At 44.3% G+C, this 25,350-nt stretch overlaps 2 protein-coding genes across 2 annotated transcripts in view; one reads left to right on the forward strand and one right to left on the reverse strand.

Moving 5' to 3' along the window:
• INTS8 (integrator complex subunit 8) overlaps nucleotides 1–4,753 on the forward strand; it is a 107,954-nt gene extending 103,201 nt beyond the window's left edge. The window contains exons 26-27 of the mRNA XM_069731689.1: nucleotides 1,140–1,183; nucleotides 3,683–4,753. Of these exons, the coding sequence (XP_069587790.1) occupies nucleotides 1,140–1,183; nucleotides 3,683–3,799 (161 nt within the window). The 3' untranslated portion in view covers nucleotides 3,800–4,753. The remainder of the gene's footprint in view (nucleotides 1–1,139; nucleotides 1,184–3,682) is intronic.
• CCNE2 (cyclin E2) lies at nucleotides 3,825–15,284 on the reverse strand. Its single transcript, XM_069731690.1, has 12 exons — nucleotides 15,241–15,284; nucleotides 14,199–14,235; nucleotides 11,690–11,774; nucleotides 11,158–11,217; nucleotides 10,859–11,013; nucleotides 9,900–10,035; nucleotides 9,450–9,596; nucleotides 9,243–9,338; nucleotides 9,008–9,142; nucleotides 7,659–7,770; nucleotides 7,175–7,332; nucleotides 3,825–6,195 (listed from the first exon to the last, which is right to left on the reverse strand). Exons 2-12 carry the CDS (start codon nucleotides 14,210–14,212, stop codon nucleotides 6,073–6,075), a joined length of 1,221 nt encoding a protein of 406 aa, XP_069587791.1. The 5' UTR covers nucleotides 14,213–14,235; nucleotides 15,241–15,284; the 3' UTR covers nucleotides 3,825–6,072.
• Between the last annotated feature and the right edge of the window lie 10,066 nt (nucleotides 15,285–25,350).

The following is a 25,350-nucleotide window of genomic DNA, read 5'->3' on the forward strand; positions in this document are numbered from 1 at the left end:
GCTTTTGTGAGCTGATTTATCACCACATACTACAAGAAAATTGAATATACTGCAAAACAAAGAGCCTGTGAAAGCCAAACCGTGCAAAACGGGTAATGAAACCCACTGGCAAAAATAAACACAGCCTAATGTAAGGCTACTTTGTGTGTGTGTGTGTGTGTGTGTGAGCATTGATTTCTAAGCCATATGTCTTTTCACTTCTTTCAAGTTCTTTAAATTGCGCTGCCCTATACATCAAGATCAGCGTTTTTCACGCCAGTCTTGATGTGCTGGAGTCAGACGCCGCTTCATAAGTAAAGAGTGCTGGACGAATGGCGAGCATTTTCATGTGTTCCTTACCATAAATCCTACTCCAGTCCCTGCTGCAGTAAGATTTGTGGGGTAGCAAACGCCATTGCTAGTCATGAATGTGATGAACAGCAGTCGCCACCCCTGTCCTGCCCACTTACAGCCTTGTCCTGCCCGCTTACAGCCCTGTCCTGCCCGCTTACAGCCTTGTCCTGCCCGCTTACAGCCCTGTCCTGCCAACTTGGACTCCTGTCCAGCCCACTTAGACTCCTGTCCAGCCCACTTAGACTCCTGTCCAGCCCACTTAGACTCCTGTCCAGCCCACTTAGACTCCTGTCCAGCCCACTTAGACTCCTGTCCAGCCCACTTACACTCCTGTCCAGCCCACTTACACTCCTGTCCAGCCCACTTACAGCCTTGTCCAGCCCACTTAGACTCCTGTCCTGCCAACTTGGACTCCTGTCCAGCCCACTTAGACTCCTGTCCAGCCCACTTAGACTCCTGTCCAGCCCACTTACACTTCTGTCCTGCCCACTTACAGCCCTGTCCTGCCCGCCTTGTCAGAACTGGGCAAAAACGGCATGAGAGCACAAAGTCAAAATGTTTTTGCACATCCTCAAGTTGTCAAAATGTTGTGACTTTTCAAAGCTATAGAAGTCAGAATACGGGAATAAAAGCTGTAACAAATCTGGCTCAATGGTTTTGTTTCTATTATTATTTGGGTAAAAAATATTGCTGTACGTGTGCCATGTAAGGCAACATTATGCCACATTCTATGTTCACCACCTTCTTGTCCATTTCACTGCTTTTTTGTATTTCTAAAACCAGTTTTGCCTTAACCATTTCTTCAGACCTTCATCATAAAAGAGGAGAGATTGATAAGAGACAAATAGCGGTGAGTTAATTGTATTTCTTTACTTCCCTCCATAAAACCAGTCTTTTTTTTTTTTTAATGTCTTAAAAATTGGTCACTATTAGACAGTATCTTGATAGTCCCGGGGTGCCGTGTCTGTTCAGGAGTTAAAGGGGTTGTCCAGTCTTAAGCCACAAATCTGCAGGAATTCTATGCGAGTCCTCACAGTGCGCGCTGTGAGCAATCTTCTGTGTCGGCCGATCGTGACTGCAAGTATACGATGTATACATTTCCGGCCACATTCCAACTAGACGTGTCCAGACTCATTCAATACACTTGTGTGGAGCAAGACCTCACCTGCTAAACTGCTTCTACCCAGAGTATGCTTGTCGCATACATCACTTCCATTCCAGGCTCAGAAACTGGCCAGTCCTCTGAGCACAGTGTGCGCTGGGGGGATACAAAAGTCTGCAGTCAGTGACATATACAGAGTGACTGCAGACTTTTCATTTTAGACCGACCACCTGTTTAAGTTACCAGAAGAAAAAGGCCGGGCAGTGTCTCACCCCACCTACTCACCCATTAGAAACTAAATAAATCATTTATGAATACCATTCGGGTTCACTCATCTCTAAAGTTCAGGGTTCGTACCAGACACCCAGTATCCATGCACGGAACCTGAACACTGACTTCTCCCGGATGACCGTGTTACCGTTGGGGTTCGGCAGCCCGAACAAAGCTTGCTGAAAGGATGCAGTGCAGCCAATCGACAAGGGCACTTCCAGCTCAATCACAGCCATGTCAAGTATTGGCGTGGCCGTGACTGGCCGGCACACTATGTATCTGTAAAAAGAAAAAGACTTGGAGTCTTGTCTATTTTTGATAACCAGAGCAGGCAAACCCGACAGCTGTTTAAAATAGACCGGTCCCCCGCGAGTGCACATAGTGTCCACATGTTAGGCATTTCTGTAGCAATGAGCTCCCACTTAACCACGTCACGACCTTAGACATTGTTCTGGTTTGGAAGGACTTCCCAACCTTGGACGTATAGTTACGTCCCGGCGATAAGCAGTGCTGTACAGCCACATTCAGAAGTTGTGACAATTTTGGTGCCATTTTTACCCATTTCTCTGTGTTACAATGTAAAAATCTGGGGCCAAAACAAATTTTGTGTAGCAAAAATTTTTTTTTTTTCTTCACCACCCAATGGTATAATTACGATCATTGATTGCACCCCCCAGATGAATTCATTTTGAGGTGTAGTTTGTAAAATGGGGTCACTTATGGGGGGGTTCTGCTGATCTGGCACCTCTGAGGCTGTGCCAATGTAGCATGGCACCCTAAACCAGTCCAGCAAAATCTACACTGCAATATGGCGCTCCTTCCCTTCTGAGCTTTGCACTGTGTCTCAAAAGTAGTTTTCAAACACACATGAGGTATTGGTGTACTAAAAGGATCATAAAGTGTAACATAGTTTCTCCTATTATGCCTTTTGAAAATTGAAAACTTGAGGCTAAACCAACATTTTAGTGGGAAAAAAAAATGGTAATTTTCCATTGAATGAGCCCAATGTTGTGGCGATTCTGTGAATCGCTTGAGGGTTAAAAATACTCACTACACCCCTAGATGAATTCCCTAAGTGTAGTCTCCGAAATGGGAGTCACTTGTGGAGTTTCTGCTGTTTTTGGCATGTCAGGACCTTGTCACATGTGACATGGTCTCAGTTATCTATTCTAGACAATTTTGTGCTCCAACAGTCAAATGTTTCGTACTCAGAACTTGCACAACAAATTATATGGCCCACTTTCTTCACTTACCCCTTTTGGAAACACAAAATCTGCGGCTAAATAATCATTCTCGTGGGAAAAATATGTTCATTTTTTTTTCCGTTACACATTGATTTAATCCCTGTGAAGCACCTACAGTGTTAATACATTTCATGAATGTTTTCAGCACTTTGAGGGGTGCAGTTTTTAAAATGGTGTCACTTTAGGATGTTTTCTGTCATATCGGCCCTTCAAAATCACTTTAAACGTGACGTGTTCATTAAAAAATAAAGTTTTGTACATTTTGGGGGAAAAGGTAAAAGGGTTACGTTTCAGAAACGATGCTGATGTAAAGTAGATGGTGAACACGCAACATTTCCCTCATTTTGGACAGCATGAACTGGTTTAAGGAAAATACAAAACTAAAGTTTTAAAATTGATAAGTCTTTGCCAAAACGCAGAAAAAAAAAAAAATTCAATTACCACTAAGAAAGCACAGTGTGTTGGCAAATTCAATCCGCAGTATGGATTAAAGCAGAATTTTTTTATTTTTTTATTTTTTTGTGACTGGGCAAAGAAAGGAGTAGAAAGACGCATTCGTTGTTTAACAGGTGTAGATTCTATTCATAAGATAATGGATCGCACACGTGTCCAAGAATTAAAAAAAAAAAAAAAGCGGTCCTGTAACATCAGGCTTACAATTATGGGGTACGGCGCCCCCTGTGTCGTTATACAGTGTGTTCAGATAACTGATCGATATTCCTTCTCGCCGTAGATCAAAGCCATAGGACAGCCGGAGCTGAACTCCAGCAATCCCGAGGACGTGCTGCAGCTGGCCGCACACAGGCGCAAAAAGACTTTTCTCCAAGCCATGGCCAAGCTGTATTTCTGAGCGTGGAAATAACTTGTGGCCGCAGTAAATAAGAACTGTTTATTTTATAAATATACACTTTGTACAAACAATTGATGAAAAATATACAATTCATAACTAGTTCTTAAAGGGGGTAAAAATGAATTCTATACAAACACCATCGCTCCGGAAGTGACAGTATGACATAGAAGCCACTAGCAGCATCAGTGGCAGCGCACGCAGGAGGTCAGCAAGTCTGCGGCCGGACAGTCAGGGCAATGTTCCTACTAAAAAGCTCCAGAAAGTCTACAGGCCACATGGGACCTGAAGCTGGAGGCAGTGATGAAAGACCCCCCAACGAACGCCCGCCATACAGAGGAGAGAATGAGTCCTTGTGTACCAGAGCACAGAAAACCAAGAGTGAGGCCGAGCGGCACTGGAGAGAAACATAACACCTTATCTTTTTGTTTCTTAAATGTTTGGGACAAATTATTTTCGCAATTGGGTTTCATTAAAAAAATGCTGCAGTTTGCTGGCTGCAGAATGATTTTATTGAGAAGTCATCAGTGAGCGCATTTAACTCTTCGTAATCAATTTTTCTGCAGATGAGACCACATGAAATGTGAGCTTAACTTATGGATGAACGTACGGACACTTAAAGTTTTTAAAGTAGATACCGTTCCAAAATATGTTTGGAGTTTCTTTTCCTAGCCTTTTGCTTGGACTGTGCTTAGTTTGGAGCATATTCCATCACAAACTGCTACAAAGAAGTGAACCTCAAACCAAGCACTGGAGGACACCACTAATAGGGATCTCCCGTTACTTGCTGGGGGGTGATTTGCATGCAACTTTTCCTTGGCTACAAAGTGATGTTGCATTTTTGTTTTTTCCCCCAAAAAAAACCTTTTCAGGAAAAGTAGAACCTTCAAAACTGGTCATATTTCACATAGAAATGAGTAGGAAGAGATTTCCAAACATTGTTGGAAGCTGGGGGGGGGGGGGGGGGAAGGAAATAAAAAAAAAAATTGCAGTGTGAATGTAAACTGTTAGAAGGAGCTTACTGACCAATTCTCAGTAACTTCCTTCTGCAGCCGGAGGCCATAAAAGGCAAATGTGCAAAAACCTTTTCATGGAACCTAGTTGCGAAAATGATTTTTAGCCAATTTAAAAGAAAAAAAAAATGGCAAGGGTCCATATTTGGTTTGAGAGTTTGTCTGTTCCATTATCAGCCTTGTAATACTGTTTATCCCATAGCTTTATATACACTACAGAAAGGTAGAAAATTGGTCCAGCTCCAACCATTGTGGGGTACGCCGACACAGGACAGTTATGGAGATTTCACCAGTACATCTATAAGCTCATAGCAAACCATTCATAGGTATGAAACATGAATTTTGGCAGCAATTTTCTGCACCAAATCTGCAATGTGCAGCTCAGAGTATGTTCACACGTTAGATTTCCAGTGCAGATTATGCAGCAGTTAAATACAGTACAATGCAAGTTTTATCAAACCTTAGTCACTCAGGGAAAGAAAAAAAAAAATTATGTAAAAAGATTCCATATTCTCACTGTAAGATTCATTCATTGAAGTTCGTGACAAAGATCACAGAGGAGGTGTAGGCCAGATCCACAGCAGACGTTGCACAGAACCTGGCCGTTGTTGGGACCGGAACAGCAGGAATTATTTTACAATCATTCTCCTTTGGATAAGACCCATTTTTCCTATAGTTAATAGCTTACATGAGCGCACACAGCTCAGATGGACATTGCATAACGTTCTCGTACATGGACCAGCATGGAGAGGGCACGGGCAGGACGTCCACGTGTAAGATGCCAGTTTCCATAGTCCCGTTTTCAGCTTCTCTTGCCGATAGCTTAGTGTATACATCCCCTAGATGGGCCTAACCTAAGCATCATCTAAGAAATAAATACTAAAATTGCCCATTTCCAAGGGAGAAGCTCCTTTCATCCGGTAGTCAGTGGCATCAAGTCCTTCGCAGTGGCCCCAATTGAAGTTTTCAGGATCCAAATAGTAGAATGTCAATGTGCCACAATAGTTAAAAATCCAACAGAGCGGGCAGCACCATGCCCCCACTGATGCCACTCACACTCTTGCTATAGTAATCTTATTTAAAACTGCACCAGTACAAACATTTTACCACCATGTTCCCAGTACCAGCGAGGAGACAATAAATAAAAAGTTGTACACAATATACAAAAGGCACTTGAGCACCAAATTACTCCACTTCCATGTAAGATGCCATATGGGCCCTGGTTAGTTAAAAACATCCATAAAAAAGATTCTTGCCGTGCTACTACTGCGTTTTCTCTGTACTCTGAGGGGGAGTTAGTATACCACCTACAGCCCCTGGAGATTGTCCGTCTGATGGAAGACTTCCTTCTAATGGCACACACTCAGGTTTTAATTTCACTTCATCCTGTGGAAATAAGAAAAAAAAAATATCCATAAGTAAAAAAAATATGTAAGCATAAGCCAGAGATACAAGGTTAGGATGAAGGGTTTGTCTATAGAAGATAAAGTGCAACAAGAAAAATAAGCAGAGGGGGATTCTAGTCTGAGGTAGAACAGCTGCTCAACACTGTGTGATCCCTGAATCTTGAGACCCTTCAAAATGAAGATTATTCCCATTACTGGGTTGTAAGACACAGAAGAAGAAAAAAAAAAAAAAAAAAAGCCAGTTTGTATTGGTCAGCCCCATTAACTTCTATGGTGCTGTAACACACGGACAGGGGTGGCATATATCCATTTGTAACATCTTAATTCTAAAATGAAGATGATTGTGGACCTTGGTGGTATACTGCTCCAACTGGATCAGTGGGTAGGAAGTGCACAAAACACACAGCTTTACCACTGAATACACATAGAAACGGCTGTGAGCAAGTTTCCCCACTTCGTTTAGCTGCAGAGATGCTGCCATTATTAGTTACTTTGGAAGTTTAAGTCTGGCAAAAGGTTTTGGAAGTATGAAACAAATTTCCAGGGATGACCAAGTCCCTATGGAAGACCTCCGTTTCTTCGGCATTAGGTTTTAGTGTAATTCTAGTATTTGCAGGAGACCTTTATTGAAAATTAGTTTTATGTGCACAGGTCCATTTCAGGCTGATTTACCTGAACAGCAGCATGTAAAAATAAATAATAAACCTAGTGCACAGCAATGTAAAAACGACCATGCTGAGCACACGTCCAGTCTTTGTTGCCGCTCTCAGAAAACTTAAAAACAAGCAACATATTCATTTGGAAGCCGCCGGCTCAATATACTTGAGTGTAAAGACCGCCAGCGATTTGACCTCAGCCAATGTGGCAGTCCGCTGGTGCCATAAAGATGCCGCGTACACTTACGGAACTGGTGTAGGTGACCCCCGGGTTTCAGTAACCTATGCAGCCCGTACACGTACCAGCATGTGGAGGTAGTCGGTGTGAGTCTGGATATTGTGCCGGCTGTCTTCTGCAACCTTCTTAAAAGACTTTAGTTTTAATGGAGGATTTCTTTGCACCACTCTGAAGAAAGGCGCCATCCACTGGACGCATGCCGAAATGCTTTCCCATTCCAGACCTATGGTGGAGGAAGTAACAAAAAATTAATACAAGGAACCACTTTTTCCTTCTCAATTTATATATAGGGTAAGGGGTTTCAACATCATAGGCTCCAAGAAACTTGTCATTAAGGGACCAAAAAAAAAAAAAAAGCAAAGCTCTGGTGCCTGCCAATTACATGAGATCAAATGACCGGGCATGCTAAAATGTAACAGGTCCAATTCATTCCCCGCTCTTCAGGATGCCACCCATGCACATTGATAGATTGCAGCCAGACACTGATGGCAGTAAGACCGGCCTAAGTACAGTATATGGGCGGAAAGGCTCATCATTGTATGTTCGTACCTGTAGCTTTGGCGACTACATCCATTGAAGTAGAATGGTATAAAGCTGCCGCTGCCAAGATCCTGTACTGGAAATCCAGGGAGCCGATGTGGAGAATGCACAGATCTAAAAGCTGTAAGAAGAAAGAAGATTTATTTTGAGTCTGGGAGAAGGTGAAAAATAAAGTACATGCTTCACAAATCAGAATAGGACCCCACAACTCTATTAGTGTAGCGAGACCCCATTATGTATTTTGTTAGCATTGTCAGAGAGAAATTATATATTTGATTTAGTAATCTAGGGGTTTCCATATATTCAACCCAACTAATCTATGGCAGCCTAAGGGTATGTGCACACGTTGCAGATTCTCTGTGGATCCGCAGCGTTTTTTTTGCAGTGCAGAAACGCTGCAGATCCGCAATTGATTTACAGTACAATGTAAATCAATGAGAGAAAAAAAAAATGCTGTGCACACTTTGCGGAAAATCTGCTGCGGATTAAAAGTAGCATGTCACTTCTTTTTGTGAATCTGCAGCGTTTTTGTACCCATTCCATTATAAAAAAACCACAGGGGTTAAAAAAATTAAAAAAAAAAAAAAAAACAGCAAATCCGCAGGTGCGTTTTCTGCCAGGAGGCTGAATCCGCACCAGAAATTCCTAAGCCTAATCTGCAACGTGTGCACATAGCCTAAGGGCTTATTCACAAGTCTTTTCTCCCTCTCTCTTTCACACAAATGAGAAAAACAGAGCAGTTATTCTGATCAGAGTTTGGGCCGAGTATCATCCAATTTACTCGTACGTGGAGAAATTTAAAACAGATTTTTTTTTTTTTTTTTTTTTCTTCTACACGTGGTCTGATGTAGAAACAGACCCATTGACTTGCATTGTCGATACTGATCCAACCCATGGATCACAGATTTGGACACATCTCCATAACTTTCTGCAGACCTCAATCCACAAAAAAAAAAAAAAAGTATAACCACTACATCTTTATGACCTTTCCACAGTACAATTCATCCATATCCCATCAGTGGTGGTCAGACATCAGGACAAACTGATTAGCTGTCAATTACTTCAGGGGTCTTTTTTTCCCCCAGAGGAGCCATGAAGTGCTGCAGACTTCCCAGAAAACTCTTAGAGAAGAATAGGACAAGTTCTTCTGCAAAGCCCACTACACATTAAATGGAAATGCAACGTGCTGTTCTAAGTGTTACATCCCGCATTCACCACCAAAGCAGTCAGCTGATCGATCAGTGGTGGTGCCCGTTCAGATATGGAGGACTCCTCCTATCATGTCATAATCATCTGGTGTAAACGTAAGACACCGGCTGGGATCCAGCTTTTATGTAGGGTAGTTTGCATGCACTTACTTGAGCTATTTGGATAAATTCTTCCTGGGAATACTGAGGCAATAGTAGTTTGGGAGACTCTTTGAGAGAAGACACTTGGAGGAAGAGATTTAGCCAAGCAATTATAGTGACTGGACTTAGCTCCCATTTCAATGCCTAAAAGTAAAGGAAAAAAAAAAAAATAAAGCAATCAATGGATAAAGCAGCAAACACGAGATACATCGAGGTCACACAATGACTAGGAACGAGTATTTACCTTAAGTATTATTAATTCCATTTCAATAATATCATCCTCGCTGCATGCGCCATCCGTGACATACGCAAACTCATGGAGTTTAGGGGGATAGATTTCCTGTATAGAAGCACAGACATAGTGATGATTCAGATAAGGATACTAATATATATATATATATATATATATATATATATATATATTATTTATTTTAGTATGAACCACACATACCTCCAGTTTCGATGCGATGAACAGGGTGGTGACTCCAATAAGCTGGAGCATGCTTTTACTAACAGCTTTTTCAGCCAACATAAATCTGTCAAAGAAGTCTTGAGCGAGGTAGAAGGTTTCTCTGTGCAGACTATAGACTTCAGATACCTGAAAGAAGGGACAAAAATTATAAATATATAAATTTTTTTTTTATATATATATATATATATATATATATATATATAAAATTATATATATTTTATTCTGCAGCAGTGTATAGATGCCCCACTTGCATCACAGAAATAGAGGAAGTTGTATCTGCTTCCTTTAGAAATAAAGGTGGTCTCCATTAGACAGCCCCTTTAAGCGTGGTCACAAGTCAAAATGGCCACAGCTTCTACAAGCTACCAGGTCCCTAAAGAAAGATCTGAGACTAGATCTATAAGATTTCTGATGAAGTGTAACCCTTACCTCTATAAGCCAGTCCATCAAGATGGAGCGCATGTCGGGGTTGAGATTGTTGTGGTTCTGTAGCATTTGGCTGCAGTGAACGTATTTGGACTCTTGACTTAGCATTTTCAGCCACACGTCTTTTGAACTTCCCCAACTATACAGGAAAAATAAAACAATGTTTAGGCATTTGTTTTTTTACCGTCGGGCAGATTTTGTGCAAGATATTTTCTTTAGTTAATTTTGTCAGACCTATATATTTGAGCTTTTGATTTCTTGTGCACATGTCCAACACAGGGACATTCAGAGGGTGCAGCTTGTTTGCTCCATTCATGTGAGGCGTATGAATGGACATGTGCAGGACCGATTTGGCTGGCTGGAAGGATGTGAACCCTTTCATATTACATACATCACCCAGATTAGATTGGAAAAGATCCCAAACAGACGAAGTCCACCGTCACTGCAGTATTTGGGTCAGTTTTGTTTTTAAATCCGTCTTTGCAAGCCAAAACACAGAAGGTGCATAGGTTTCCATTATGGTTTCTTACTGGATCCTACAAAGTTCTGGCTTACAAATCGCAATGGACAATACTGCTAGACTCATTGGCCTTAGGCGGCAGTCACACCTGTGTGTCATGGGTCAGTGATGCAAGATCAGGAGCCCTGCGGCCAGTCTGTGCATGAGGCTGTCCTTTGGGTCAGGAGACCTGCGGACTGTGTGCATCACAGTCCATAAATGGATGGGTGAATCCAACCTTGGTCCAATTAAATGGTTAGTTTGACTGAGAACAGTGGTACGCGCAAGTGTAATAAGGACGCAGAAGTGCACCTCTACTACACATTGGGCAGCAGCCAGGTTTACTGAACCCCAGCTCCGTAGGCTGCAGTGGTGACAGAAGTTGGGGGCAGCGCAAACAGGTAATGCCGGGTGTTAGGGCTATAATGCAGAATGTACCCGACATGGAGAAAAAGCCGCCTACCTGAGGTCTGGTAAAGGAGATGGGCTTATGAAGAGGTTCTGGAACCGATATCGTGCAAAGTTTGATATGTCGGGCATGACCAAAACGTCCTTTTGTGGAGTTTCAATGAGGACACATGGAGTCCCCCCTCCAGCTGTTATCTGTGACCAGCAGGCCTGTACAAAGCAAAGAAAACATCTCAGCAAAGTTGTGCACCACCACGACTGATAAAGCGTCCACTGAAGAGACTGAGAAGACGCTTCATCCATAAGTCTTATATGCAATGGAGAGCACAAATCGGTTTTATTGAGCGAAGTTACCTGGATCTCATAGTTGTGCCTTTTCGCCTCACGCTGACTGTCGTCTCCCAGCTTTATATCCTGTGTTTGAAAAAGAAAATCTTTGGTCACATCTTAAGGCCCATACACGTCCCACTCGCGGACAACCGACGGTCAGAGGTCTGATGAGAGACTGCTGGTCGCTTTGTTCTCCCGGAGATAAGCCGCCGGCAGAGATGTCTGGTGAAAGCCCTCTCATAGATAACAGAATTGCTTGGCTGAACGAGTGCCCGTGTGTGGGAGAGATGGCCAAGATGGCTGCTGGACAAACGTTTAGCCGACAGTCATCTAACGTGTACGGCCATCTTCTGGCCGGAGTCCCCCACCACTCATTCACCAGCCTGATCACACGTATATAATGGCCGGGACTTCTAGCCCGTGTGGTTTATTGCAGAATTACTTCACTAGGGCCCGGCCATTATCAAGGTGCCCACATCTGCTGGATAAAGCAGCGGGCCGCTGTGCCCTTTTGGGCCAGTGCAGGTTTATAATCATTACTTTAAGGACTCCTCACCTCAGATTTTCTTTTCCTTGTAGCCACTGTAGACGGACATTGATTTTCTGCATCGTTTTTCCCATGTTTTGCTTGTAGACGACCACTGCGATTAAACAAGACAGACGTGAGTAAAGTCCAGGATGTTCTACACCTAGCAGGGCGCCATCATGCCCACATAACCTTCTGTATGGGGGTCCTCCAGACCGATCACATCAAGGGAGGAAGGATAGGCCTTGGTAAATTTCATAGCACTTTCCTTTTTTCCTCAACATTTCAGGATCCCATGCACGCTCCCCTGAATCGGTCATGTATGAGGGATGGTTGGCTCACATTACCACACACAAGCCGATTGTACAGCCCCTAGAACAGCATGTACACAGGTTTGTATTGCAACGCTGTAGGCATCAGGTGGGGGAGGGGAGAGTCGGGATTTCTACTATCAGGTTTGTCAGTATGGTGCCATACAGAGCACCATATGGCCCCACAGTGTGTAACCAGCTCGATTCTCAGCAGTAGCCCCACCAGGTCTTGTGATGTGGTACAAGTCAGGAGGGATTTCTATACCTCTGATGGGTGCTACAAGGAGATCAATGTGTACTGGCCCGACAGAGGTCACAAGGACACATGTCGCACGTGCTGAGCACTTTCCTGATGCAAATGGCTGCCCGACACCGCAGTGTAACACTAGTACTGGTGTAATCCTCCTTTATAACGTGGTGTCACCCATTGGGCTCAGGAACAACGCAATGTATGAGAGCAGAGACCATGTTCACCTTCAAAACGCACCCGAATAAGGCTGAACCATGGCACGGGTCAAAGATGGCTGAATGGCACAATACAGCATAGTGCGAGGCAATGGGGCGGCATGGTGACCCGCAAGGACTAGCTCTGACTTGTCACGGTACCGGGCAGGTCAGTATGACCCCATCCACTTGCCATATGTTGCAATGTAGCAGTGACACAGCGATCTTTGGCCACACATCCTGTGTCTCAGCCCTGCATTAGGATATATCCCTCAGATGGCACAGTTTAATGGATCCATTCACATATCTGTGAAAAAGCTAAAGATCCAAGTGCGAGATTCATTGTATTCTGATCCGATTTTGGAGGATGTGGGTTTATGTGCGGATAGAAATATATATATATATATATATATATATATATATATATATATATATATATATATATATATATATATATACATACATACATATTTATGAGTATAGAGACGTGTGAATGCAGAGTTAGTCTGTGATTTTGAGGGTATGTGCATACGTTCAGGTTCTCACGTTTTTCCTTATCATCTCCCGCCTCGACTACTGCAACCTCCTACTCTCTGGACTCCCCTCTAGCACTCTGGCACCACTCCAATCCATCCTACACTCTGCTGCCCGACTAATCCACCTGTCCCCCCGCTATTCCCCAGCCTCTCCCCTGTGTCAAGCCCTTCACTGGCTTCCTATCGCCCAGAGACTCCAGTTCAAAACCCTCACACTGACATACAAAGCCATCCACAACCTGTCTCCTCCATACATCTGTGACATGGTCTCCCGGTACCTACCTACACGCGACCTCCGATCCTCCCAAGACCTCCTTCTCTACTCCCCTCTCATCTCTTCTTCCCATAACCGCATCCAAGACTTCTCCCGTGCTTCCCCCATACTCTGGAACTCTCTACCCCAACACATCAGACTTGCGCCTACCATAGAAACCTTCAAAAAGAACCTGAAGACTCATCTCTTCCGACAAGCCTACAGCCTGCAGTGATCCTCAACCTACGGAACAGCCGCACAGCCAGCTCTTCCCTCTCCTAGTGTATCCTCACCCACCCCCTGCAGACTGTGAGCCCTCGCGGGCAGGGTCCTCCCTCCTTATGTACTCGTGTGCCTTGTTATCTGCTCATGTTTAATGTATTTGTCTATATTTGCCCCGTATTCACATGTAAAGCGCCATGGAATAAATGGCGCTATAAAAATGTATAATAATTATATATATATATATATATATATATATATATTTATGAGTATAGAGACGTGTGAATGCAGAGTTAGTCTGTGATTTTGAGGGTATGTGCATACGTTCAGGTTCTCACGTTTTTTTCACTATTAAAACTCATTAAAAACGCATACATTATGCATCCTGTCATTTAGAATGCATTCTGCAGTTTTTGTGCACATAATGCGTTTTTTTCTGCGAAAAAACACATTGCGGTAATAAAAAACAAAAAAAACACATCATGTTCATTAATTGTGCGTTTTTTTCCCGCTATTCTATGCATTTGGAAAAAACGCAAAAAAAAAAAAAAAAAACGCATGCGGATTTCTGGCAGAAATGTCCGGTTTTTATCAGGAAAATTTCTGCCAGAAATCCTGACGTGTGCACATACCCTGATAGTCGTGCCCGATCACAGATACACCATGGCACAAGCCTACAAGTACCTCTACGCTCCCACATTACAAATCCATATTACAGCCCTAAATCATGGCTGCAATTATTTTTATTTGTTTAACACAAAAAAAAGTCTCACCTTCTTCTTGACATTATTTAGAAACGAGAAAATAACCCTAAAAAGAGAAAGAAAAAAAAAATTAGAATGCTGATGGTTTGCCAAACACCCGATATAGAAAGAAAAATTTTAATATATTGAAATTGCAAAAAAATTAAAGCTGCAGATCAGGAAAAAAAAAAATCAAATATATGGTGCATATCTACATATCCCCCCCTATAATAAAGTGCGAGCCCCCTGATAATGTGCCTGCATGGGAGTCAGATGTGCTCAGGAGGAGGGAGCAGCCTCTGGCGGCAGGAAGTGGTATGGCAGCCTTATGTGTGAGTGCCAGGAAGGAGAATGCAGCATATAAAAAAATATATATAAAATAAGTGATCGATCAAACAAAGTGTTACATTATTGAGCGTTGCCCCTCAGCCCCTTCCACTACCACCCCCCTTAGACCCAGCGCAGATCCCCGGGGGACAGTGATCAGCAGACTCCCGCCAAGCTGAGCTATAGAGGAGGGGGCGCACAGGCCAGGTGCCAGGGCAGATCAGGGGGTCCCCAGCACCGGCAGCCCACCGGCCAGGCCTGGGAGCAGAGAGGGGAGCAGGGGCGCGAGGCTCGGAATGAGCGGGGACTCCATGAAGGCGCCAAATCAGAGAGAGCGCCCAAAGTGTTCCCTCCAAAGCCCGGGGGCGGGCAACTCACCCGGATTCCTCACACACACCCGACACAGCCAGATGGCGATTACCCGCCACATATACAGCCCACCCTGCGCCCCCCATGCTGCAGGCACAGGGGGTCCTGCAATCCGGGGGGACACAGTAACCCTCTCACTGCCAGGAGCCCCAGGGGCTCAGCAGGGTCACCCCCCATATATAGGTCCACACTATGTGTCCTATAGGGTCTTCATGGGCCTAATGAATGGTCAGGACCCTGCAGCCCCAGATGTGCACAGCGTTTACTGCAGCTTTATTCGGTGCACAATAAATAAATAATACAGATTCTATATAAACACATGGATGCATGTAGTAGTAGTATTATTATTATGCGGGTCTAGCAGGGCAGCACTTACCAGAGGACACACTTCCAGTTACAGCAGCGGCAGCTCCAGTTCTCAGCTGATCAGCTGGCGCCAAGCCTCTTTATAGGGCAGAGGAGGGGACTGCGCATGCGCCCAGGGGGGTCTGACCTACAACTACTACCACTATTATCATTATTCACTACTACTACTGCTGCTCCAGCCTGGGGGAGGGGGACATCGCACACACACTAAAATGGCCTCCCCTTACTTTTATTCATGTACAAGGAAATGCAAAAAAAAAAGTGTTCCTAAGGCATGGTGGTGGGGGAGGAGGATTTAAGGCAAATCCTTATACAGGACAAGGTTGTTTTCCTTCTCTTTGTGAAGTCTGACGACTCAGCAAAATAGAGGAGCTGTTAACCCTTCATAGCAAAGCTGCAGTGTGACTATGTGGCTCAAAAGACCCCCAAACAAATTCCCCCCTACAATTCAAGTGAACTGAACTTAGAACACACAGGACTCTATGGTGGTGTAGGGTGAGTTCATTTGAATCATGGGGGGAGGGGATAAGGGGGTTTCAGGCAAAATATTTAGATTTATTCTTTTTAATTGATAGTACCATTAATTCCCCAGCGCTGCACAGTCGCCATTGGGGCTCACGATCCTAATTCCCTGTCTTTGGAATGTGGGAGGAAATCGGAGGAAACGGGCGCAAACACGGGGAGAACATACAAACTCCATGCAGAAGTTGTACAGACTACACTGAACATTATTGGGGTCACCCGATTCATCAGTACTAAAATACGGGCGCGTCCTAGGAGTCTGAAGGCGATGATATAGGCGACTGTTGTGCGAGACGACATCTCCATGGCGGTCTTTGGCAATTTTGGGGATAAAGTACCAAATAAGCGGTCACATCAGCGGATAACATGACTGCGACCGGCGGCGATCACGGTGCATTCACCAGCTTAACGATATTGTGGCACATTGGGCAGATCCTAAATAGCATCCATTTTCCCAGAGGCACTAAATGGCATCACTACATGGCGCCGTTTGTAAGTGTGAATTCTGACGTCTCTGAACACGGTCCCAGCACGCGAGTCTCCCGATGGGCGTCCATGATGTGCGGACTATGGCGGCACTATATAACAAGTGCCATTGAGTTCGGGTCAGGAGAACCCGTGAGCGCTCCTAACACCGCGGCCCATACACAGACCGTGACCTGACGCACGTGGATTTCTGCCACCTGTGAACATGTCCTTAGACTGATGTGACGGTGCGTACAACGCCCCCGGATGAGGCAGGTTGGGTTTTTTTTTGTTTTTTTAATCGTCTCTAAAAAAAATGTTTTTAATTTTCTAAAGTAGAAGCCTAACACATCGGTGATGAGAGGAAAGTGCCAGACGTTGTGTGTCACAGTAATCCTCCATCGATGCCCCCGACTAGAACAGTGCCACCATTGCGCCAAGGCCAGGTACGGTCCGGGCGATAACCTGTGTCGTTCTCAGACCCCTCAGCACGATAAAATATTATTGTAGGTCACGACCTAAGGTATTGGGGGCTCTGGTGCCATATCAGACCGCGGTATTATACACGGCACCCTGTGATGGAGTCGGGGTGACAAGGCGGGGGTCTTCTATAGATTACTAGTTTGTGTCTGTGACAACACCATTATTGCCCCCCACTGTAGCAGGCACGTTAATATTACACCCACTTGCACTTTATCACATAACCGCGTTATAAATTACATCGGCGCATAATCTGCATATTGTATACACAAAATGGCGGTTGTTCATTAAAAAAAAAAGTGTTGCCCATAGCAACCAATCAGCGCTCAGCTTTCATTTGTTACACTGCTCTGGTAAGATGAAAGCTGCGCTGTGATTGGTTGCTATGGGTAACACTGGCAGTTATGATCCATCTGCCGCCAGGGTGTATATAATGTATAGATTCTGTGTGTAGCGAGGCCCTGACAGACTCGGGTCACCTCGCTGTATTTACACATGGCGGATAGGCCGAGCTGGAACCTTCCCCCCTCTACATAACAAAGGTCACAGAACTTCCTTTAATTTTCATGAATTTGAATTATAAATCTTTATTCTGCATCGTTCTAATACACAGAGCGGGCCGGAGGCGGCGGTGTCCGCGCGGTATTATAATCGCCCCCTTCTTTGTTATCGGGAAGATCCCGCCGGCCAGAGACGAGGGGGTTAATCACCCGCTCTTTTCTCCAGTCAGACGCTTCTTCAAATTTCCCGCTACATTTTTTTTTTTCCTCTTCCTCTCCTTTTTATACAGGTTTACATAGCCACGCCCACCGACGGGGCTCGCCGGTAAGAGTCAGCCAATAGGAAAAGAGACAGTCAGAGCAGCGTGGCCAGCTGTAGAATGTAAACAGAGGGCACGTGGTGTGGGCGGGGCGGCGCAGCTGTCACAGCTGACTGGCTGAGCGGCGACGTCAGCACTCACAGGCGAAGCGGGGACAGCGGCGGTTGTGTCTGGGAGGAGGGGAGGCGGGGATGACGTTTGCAGCATTTACTTTACGGCTTCATAGAATACAAAGAAAATAAGTGACCTACTATCCAAATATCATTAAACTTATAACATACGGAAGCCTACACCAAGTAATAAAAAAGAACTAAGTTTATTAACAAAAAATAAACATACAAGTTTTGCAAAAAAAAAAAAAAAAACTTTTTGAGATGAGTAATTGTCCTAGTTACAAAAATGGACCTGAAAACACAGGATTGATTTCAGAAAGTGAGCCAAATGTCATAATAAGGATGATAGTAACGTAGCGATATGTCTGGCAATATGTATAATCAATATAAAACACCAAAATTAGATTACAGTATTGTATGATTCAATTAAATATAAAGTATACTTTCTCCACAAGGAAAATTGTAGCACCTAAATAGAATTAAATAAGTTGCTGAATGTCATACATTCTCCCAATAAATGCATAATGCCAATATAACCATGATTATAAAAATAGTTGTCGGTCGTGTAACAAGTGATGTATTTAGTATTATTTTTGACCAGAATGTATCACGTTTGTATATTTACGGTGCATCATGTAAATTTTTCTAAAAGCCTTTCTTGTTTTTTCTGTACATATATTCCAGTATTCTCAAACGATTTCTGATGAAGGTCTTGTGATTAGACCGAAAACATTTAAATTTGAACTGGATGCACCTAATAAACGAATTGTTCACTTCTCATCATGAAAAAATTCTCCTGAGTGCCAAGTAATTTATTGCTTAAAAAAAGCGGTGTCCTCATAAATCCAAAAGAAAGCGGTGACAAATTCTATACAGTAAGGCTAAGCTCAAATTGTTGTATTAATTTGCTAACTCCTATATTATGAAGATCATTATATCTCTATCTCTATCTCTATCCATGCACACACACACACGCACCTATATACCCCATTACAGGAGTATGTATGAAATAAAGTGCATTTGTGCTACTCAATTTTGCAGTAATTAAACCTATAATGAGGGGTACGCATATGATTTAAATAAAAATGGTATACATGACTTGGATTTCAGGATGGCACCCCATCCTATTATTATTCATACATACTCCTATAATGGTATGGAATGTTTTTGGAGTGAGCACTGAGCACTTTATCCTTCCCAGGTAGAGATATAGAGCAATTACTACAAAAAAATATATATAGATATGATCTTCATAATATAGGAGTTAGCGAAGGGCCTGGTTTCACCAGCGGGTGCCATATTGGAATACCCATCACTTGGGTATTCCAATATGGCGGTCGGCGTACTTCCGGTGCGGCGCAGTGGATTGTGGGATTCGAGGACTTCCAGACGGAAGTGGATGACAGACAAGTTAAGGTAATTATATAAATAGATATGTAGGGGGTCAGGCCCTGCCAAAAACTGAACTACACTGACGTTGAGAGACGATGCTCCCCTCTGATTTGTGTGCACTTGGACTCAGAGCCAGCACCCAGGCAAGTGCCGGGGCCCTGAGCAGGAGGAGGGGGTCCACTCTCCATCAGGGACACCGGCATGCCATGGAGGACCGATGCCAGCGCTCGCGAGTGCCCCCCTCCACCTGCTTAGGGCCCTGTTACATGCAATACTTACCTCTCCTCGTTCCTCCGCTGCAGCATCATCCAACTCTGATGTTTCAGGTCACAGGGGGTGATGACATCACTAATGTGTGCCCTCTGCCTGAAAACACAGTGCAGAGAGTCGGAAGACGGCAACGCTGAGGAGTCCGGAGCAGAGCAGCGGCAAGCGAGGAAAGGCATTTCATTTTTATTTTTTTAATTGTTTGGAACATTATATGGGACCCATTATATATGGATAAATATATAGGCCATCATATACTGGAGCATTATATGGGGCCCATTATATATGGAGCATTATATGGGGCCAATCATATACTGGAGCATTATATGGGGCCCATTATATATGGAGCATTATATGGGGCCAATCATATACTGGAGCATTATATGGGGCCCATTATATATGGAGCATTATATGGGGCCAATCATATACTGGAGCATTATATGGGGCCCATTATATATGGAGCATTATATGGGGCCAATCATATACTGGAGCATTATATGGGGCCCATTCTGTATGGAGCCTTACATGGGGACCATTATATATGGAGAATTATATGGGCCCCATTATATATGGAGCAATATTGGGGCCTTCATATACTGTATGAAGCTTTATATGGGGCTCATGTATGGCTCACTATTCTGTGTGGAGCATTATAGGGGGTCCATTATTCTGTATGGAGCAATATAGGGGATCCATTATGCTGAATGGACCCAGAAGAAGAGGGATCCATTAACCTGAAGTAAGAGCTCAACACAACAAACTCTGCTCCACTACATCGGGGCCAAGCAGCAGCAGAACTAGGGAGCGGTTGTAACACGGCCTGATTCTCGGAAGCCAAGTAGGAAATTAGAAGAGAGTAGTTTGTAGAAATTGTAGAATGGGCAGCTTTTCAAGGAGGAGATAGAGTACCTGGGCCATAAGGTGTCCCAGGACGGAGTCCTGCCTTTGCAAGACAAATTAGGTAGCTGCGATACAGCAATGGCCAGGACCATCAACAGTTCATCAAGGACTATGTAAAAATATAGTGGGCCCTCTGAACGAGCAGCTAAGAGGGATAGCTGGGGTACCAGAGTATCAAAGCATACCCTGGGAATAGGAGCAGGAGGAGGCCTTTCAGACCCTGAGCAAAGCCTTGACATCGGCCCCCATCCTGGCTTATGAAGATTTTGACAGCTGGTTCCTCCTATACACTGATGGCAGTCCCTATGGACTCGGGCCAGACGTTTCACAGATAAAAGAATGGCAAGAAAGGGTTATTGCCTATCGTAAGTCCCTTCGGGATGCAGAGTGAAACCCTCACAACTACATCTTCCGGCTGGAACTTCTTGCCCTGGTATGCGCAAGGACAGAGAAGTTTGCAGAATACCTGATAGGGGCCAAGAGCCTTGTTCAGACTGACTGCTTGCCCATGTAGACACTGCCAAGCATGGAGCCCTGGAGCAGCGTTGGGTAGCTCGCCTTGCAAAATAGGACATCTTGAACCTTTACTTCTGCCATGGATAACACCAACCCTGAGGACCTGTGAAGAGTAACTTTCGAAAGTCCGTAAAGGGAGCTCGGCAAACTCCTGGAAGAAGAGTAGAGTAAAAAGCACAGTTAAGTGGGGAAGCCCGCTCTCTACGCAAGTCACTAGGGAGAACTAACGACAATTTGGGTAGATTACAAGATGTAGATGCAGGGTTGCAACAAGCAAAAGGCTGGGTAGCCTAGCAAAAGATACAAGACAAGGAAGAAAGTGCTGACCTAGATGCAGAGCTAAAGTCCGTGCTGCTCCAGTGGGAAAGGTTTTGAGTTCAAGGAACCATTCTACACTGCAAGTGCGCAAGAGCCTGCTGATTTACAGGCAAGTTGGCAAGTAGTTAACCCCAGAAAAGAGGCACAGGAAATTGCCAAAGAAGCTCATGAGTTGAGAACCCACTTTGGACTGGGAAAGACCTTCCAGTGGCTGGCGTATATTGCCCGTGGCTGGAGCTAACAGTTGAGGAAGTTTGCCGACAGTGCCGAGTGCATGGCCTCACTGAAAGCACAGAACAGAGGGCACCTGTACAGACCAAGGAACTGCTTAAAGTGTTAATGATAGACTACCTCTTCATTGGACAGTCAACTAGAGGTCCACAGTACTGCCTGGTCATGACAGACCACTTCTCCGAGTTTGCAGTGGTCACCCCAACTTGGGACCAGACAGCTTAGTCTGCTGGGCGAGCCATCTGTTAAGATTTCCTCCGGGTCTGCGGGTATCCGAAGCGGATCCACTCAGACCAAGGAATGTCCTTTCAGGGTAAAGTGATGGTGGGACTGTACAGCATTGAAAGATCCAGGACAACTTCATACCATCCCCAAAAGAATAGGGTCTGTAAGCGCTTTACCCGGACTCGGCTTCAAATATTGATAACATTAGAAGACGAGAAAGAACATTGGCCTGAAAACATGCCGGAATTGGTTTGGACCTTTAACAATGGGGTCCATATCTCCATTGGGTATACCCCGTACATGTTGCTTGGTAGATCCGATCGAGAAATCTCCAAACTAAATCTGGAACAGCAAGAGGATCTATTTCAACGATCTACCACCTCATGGGTGAAAGAATATTGTCAGCAGGCCAGTGGTTAAAAGGGAAGACCTGTAACAGCCAGCCTCCAATTCAAGAAGTTTTGCTCCAGCCTGGGGACCAGTTGCTGGTGTGGTAAAGACTTTACAAAAGCAAACTGAGTGAATGTTTGGAATTTGCAGCCATACAAAGTGATCAAGAGAATGTACTCCAACGGCCTAGTGTACAAAGTACAGGTTGAAAATTAGGAATCTGATCCAAGAACTCTACACAGGAATAGGTTACGGTCATGCCGGTCTGAAGATCCCACATCTGTCCCTTCATCAGGACTGACTTTCCCTGAAGGTGACTTTAGTGAAGACAGGTGGACCGTTCCTGAGACTATGGAAGGTCCCCAGTATGTGGATGCCAACATTCCTGACAGAACCATTGCCAGTTCGCAGAGGAGAGGAACCCCAGGCTCTGCCTCATCTTTCTGCCGTAGAGGATAGTCCTATCTATACTGCTCAAATTGAAAATAGTCAAGACCTTCGGAGATCCAGTAGGCCTAATGTAGAGGTTCCACCAAATAGGTACGATGCTGATCCGTTCATTAGATCCACCTGTATGTATTGTGGGCAATGGGCCACTGCTGCGTAAATCGTTGCATTGAGACATTTATCCTTCTCCCTGTAGTATACAGCAAGGCTGAGGATGGCATCCATTAAGTGGGGAGGCATGTATGGTGTCAGCCCCTCCCAAGAACTTGGATTAGTGCTTTCCCTTTCTGCAGCTTGTGGTGTGTTGGTTTGAAAGAGAAGCAGGAAGAAGTATCTATTCATGAAGTGAAGAGAGACAGGACAGTAGGTGTGTCCCAAAACAGAGACTGGAAAATGAACTGCTTCAAGGGAGAAAATAGTGCCCAGTTACAGCAAGATCAATCACAGGGACCGTGCAGAAAGGGTCACATCACACAGCCAAGATAGCTCGCCCCGAGCACCTGTAACCTAAGAGAGAAAATAACGCTGTGGTACCAGTAATCCCTCAACATTGAAAGTGGGAACGAGACTTGTCCAGATCCCGGAAGAAGATGGATCCATTAACCTGAAGGAACAGCTCAACACAACAAACTTGGCTCTACTACATAGGGAACCAAGCAGAAGCTACCATACTTTTGCCAGAATTTTGAGTGAGACATCGGGGTTCAATTGTGTAAGGGTATGTGCACATGTAGATGGAACCTCTGCGGTTTTTCCCGTACCTGTTTTGAGAAATCTGCAGGGAAAAAGCACTGCGTTTCACCGCGGATTTTATGAGTTTCTTTTGCGGATTACACCTGCGGTTTTACACCTGCAGATTCCTATAATGGAGGAGGTGTAAACCGCTGCGGAATCCACACAAAGAATGAACATGCTGCAGAATAAACAACGCAGCGTTTCCCGCGCATTTTTTTTCCGCAGCATGTGCACTGTGGACTTTGTTTTCCATAGGTTTACATGGCACTGTAAACTCATGGAAAACAGCTGCAAATCCGCAGCGTCAAAACCACGGCGGATCCGCAGCAAAATCCACAACGTGTGCACATTCCCTAAGGTGTAGTGCAGGTTTCTTTAGCTATGACGTAGCAGCGCGTCAGATTATCGGAAGCCAAGTAGGAAGTTAGAAGAGAGTAGTTTGTAGAAATTGTTTAATCGGTTTGTGTTGAACTTTGCATTGCCATAGCTGGAGCACAGCTTGTGTGATAAGCTCCAGCTACTTCTTGTATCCATTGTTGCTGTTATCATTATAAGAACCGTAAGGGTATGTGCACACGTCAGGATTTCTTGCAGAAATTTCCTGAAGAAAACCGGAAATTTTCTGTAAGAAATCCGCATTTTTTTGCGCTTTTTTTGCTTTTTTAGCAGTTTGCAAGCGAAATTAGCTTGCAGAATGCTAAAGTTTTCCAAGCGATCTGTAGCATCGCTTGGAAAACTGACTGACAGGTTGGTCACACTTGTCAATCATAGTGTTTGACAAGTATGACCAACTTTTTACTATAGATGCTGCCTAAGCAGCATCTACAGGTCCTTCTCAAAAAATTAGCATATAGTGTTAAATTTCATTATTTACCATAATGTAATGATTACAATTAAACTTTCATATATTATAGATTCATTATCCACCAACTGAAATTTGTCAGGTCTTTTATTGTTTTAATACTGATGATTTTGGCATACAACTCCTGATAACCCAAAAAACCTGTCTCAATAAATTAGCATATCAAGAAAAGGTTCTCTAAACGACCTATTACCCTAATCTTCTGAATCAACTAATTAACTCTAAACACATGCAAAAGATACCTGAGGCTTTTATAAACTCCCTGCCTGGTTCATTACTCAAAACCCCCATCATGGGTAAGACTAGCGACCTGACAGATGTCAAGAAGGCCATCATTGACACCCTCAAGCAAGAGGGTAAGACCCAGAAAGAAATTTCTCAACAAATAGGCTGTTCCCAGAGTGCTGTATCAAGGCACCTCAATGGTAAGTCTGTTGGAAGGAAACAATGTGGCAGAAAACGCTGTACAACGAGAAGAGGAGACCGGACCCTGAGGAAGATTGTGGAGAAGGACCGATTCCAGACCTTGGGGAACCTGAGGAAGCAGTGGACTGAGTCTGGTGTGGAAACATCCAGAGCCACCGTGCACAGGCGTGTGCAGGAAATGGGCTACAGGTGCCGCATTCCCCAGGTAAAGCCACTTTTGAACCATAAACAGCGGCAGAGGCGCCTGACCTGGGCTACAGAGAAGCAGCACTGGACTGTTGCTAAGTGGTCCCAAGTACTTTTTTCTGATGAAAGCAAATTTTGCATGTCATTCGGAAATCAAGGTGCCAGAGTCTGGAGGAAGACTGGGGAGAAGGAAATGCCAAAATGCCTGAAGTCCAGTGTCAAGTACCCACAGTCAGTGATGGTGTGGGGTGCCATGTCAGCTGCTGGTGTTGGTCCACTGTGTTTCATCAAGGGCAGGGTCAATGCAGCTAGCTATCAGGAGATTTTGGAGCACTTCATGCTTCCATCGGCTGAAATGCTTTATGGAGATGAAGATTTCATTTTTCAGCACGACCTGGCACCTGCTCACAGTGCCAAAACCACTGGTAAATGGTTTACTGACCATGGTATTACTGTGCTCAATTGGCCTGCCAACTCTCCTGACCTGAACCCCATAGAGAATCTGTGGGATATTGTGAAGAGAAAGTTGAGAGACGCAAGACCCAACACTCTGGATGAGCTTAAGGCCGCTATTGAAGCATCCTGGGCCTCCATAACATCTCAGCAGTGTCACAGGCTGATTGCCTCCATGCCACGCCGCATTGAAGCAGTCATTTCTGCCAAAGGATTCCCGACCAAGTATTGAGTGCATAACTGAACATTATTATTTGATGGTTTTTTTGTTTGTTATTAAAAAACACTTTTATTTGATTGGATGGGTGAAATATGCTAATTTATTGAGACATGTTTTTTGGGTTATCAGGAGTTATATGCCAAAATCATCAG

Source organism: Ranitomeya imitator, chromosome 6 (genome assembly GCF_032444005.1).
Source record: "Ranitomeya imitator isolate aRanImi1 chromosome 6, aRanImi1.pri, whole genome shotgun sequence".
NCBI lineage: Eukaryota > Metazoa > Chordata > Amphibia > Anura > Dendrobatidae > Ranitomeya > Ranitomeya imitator.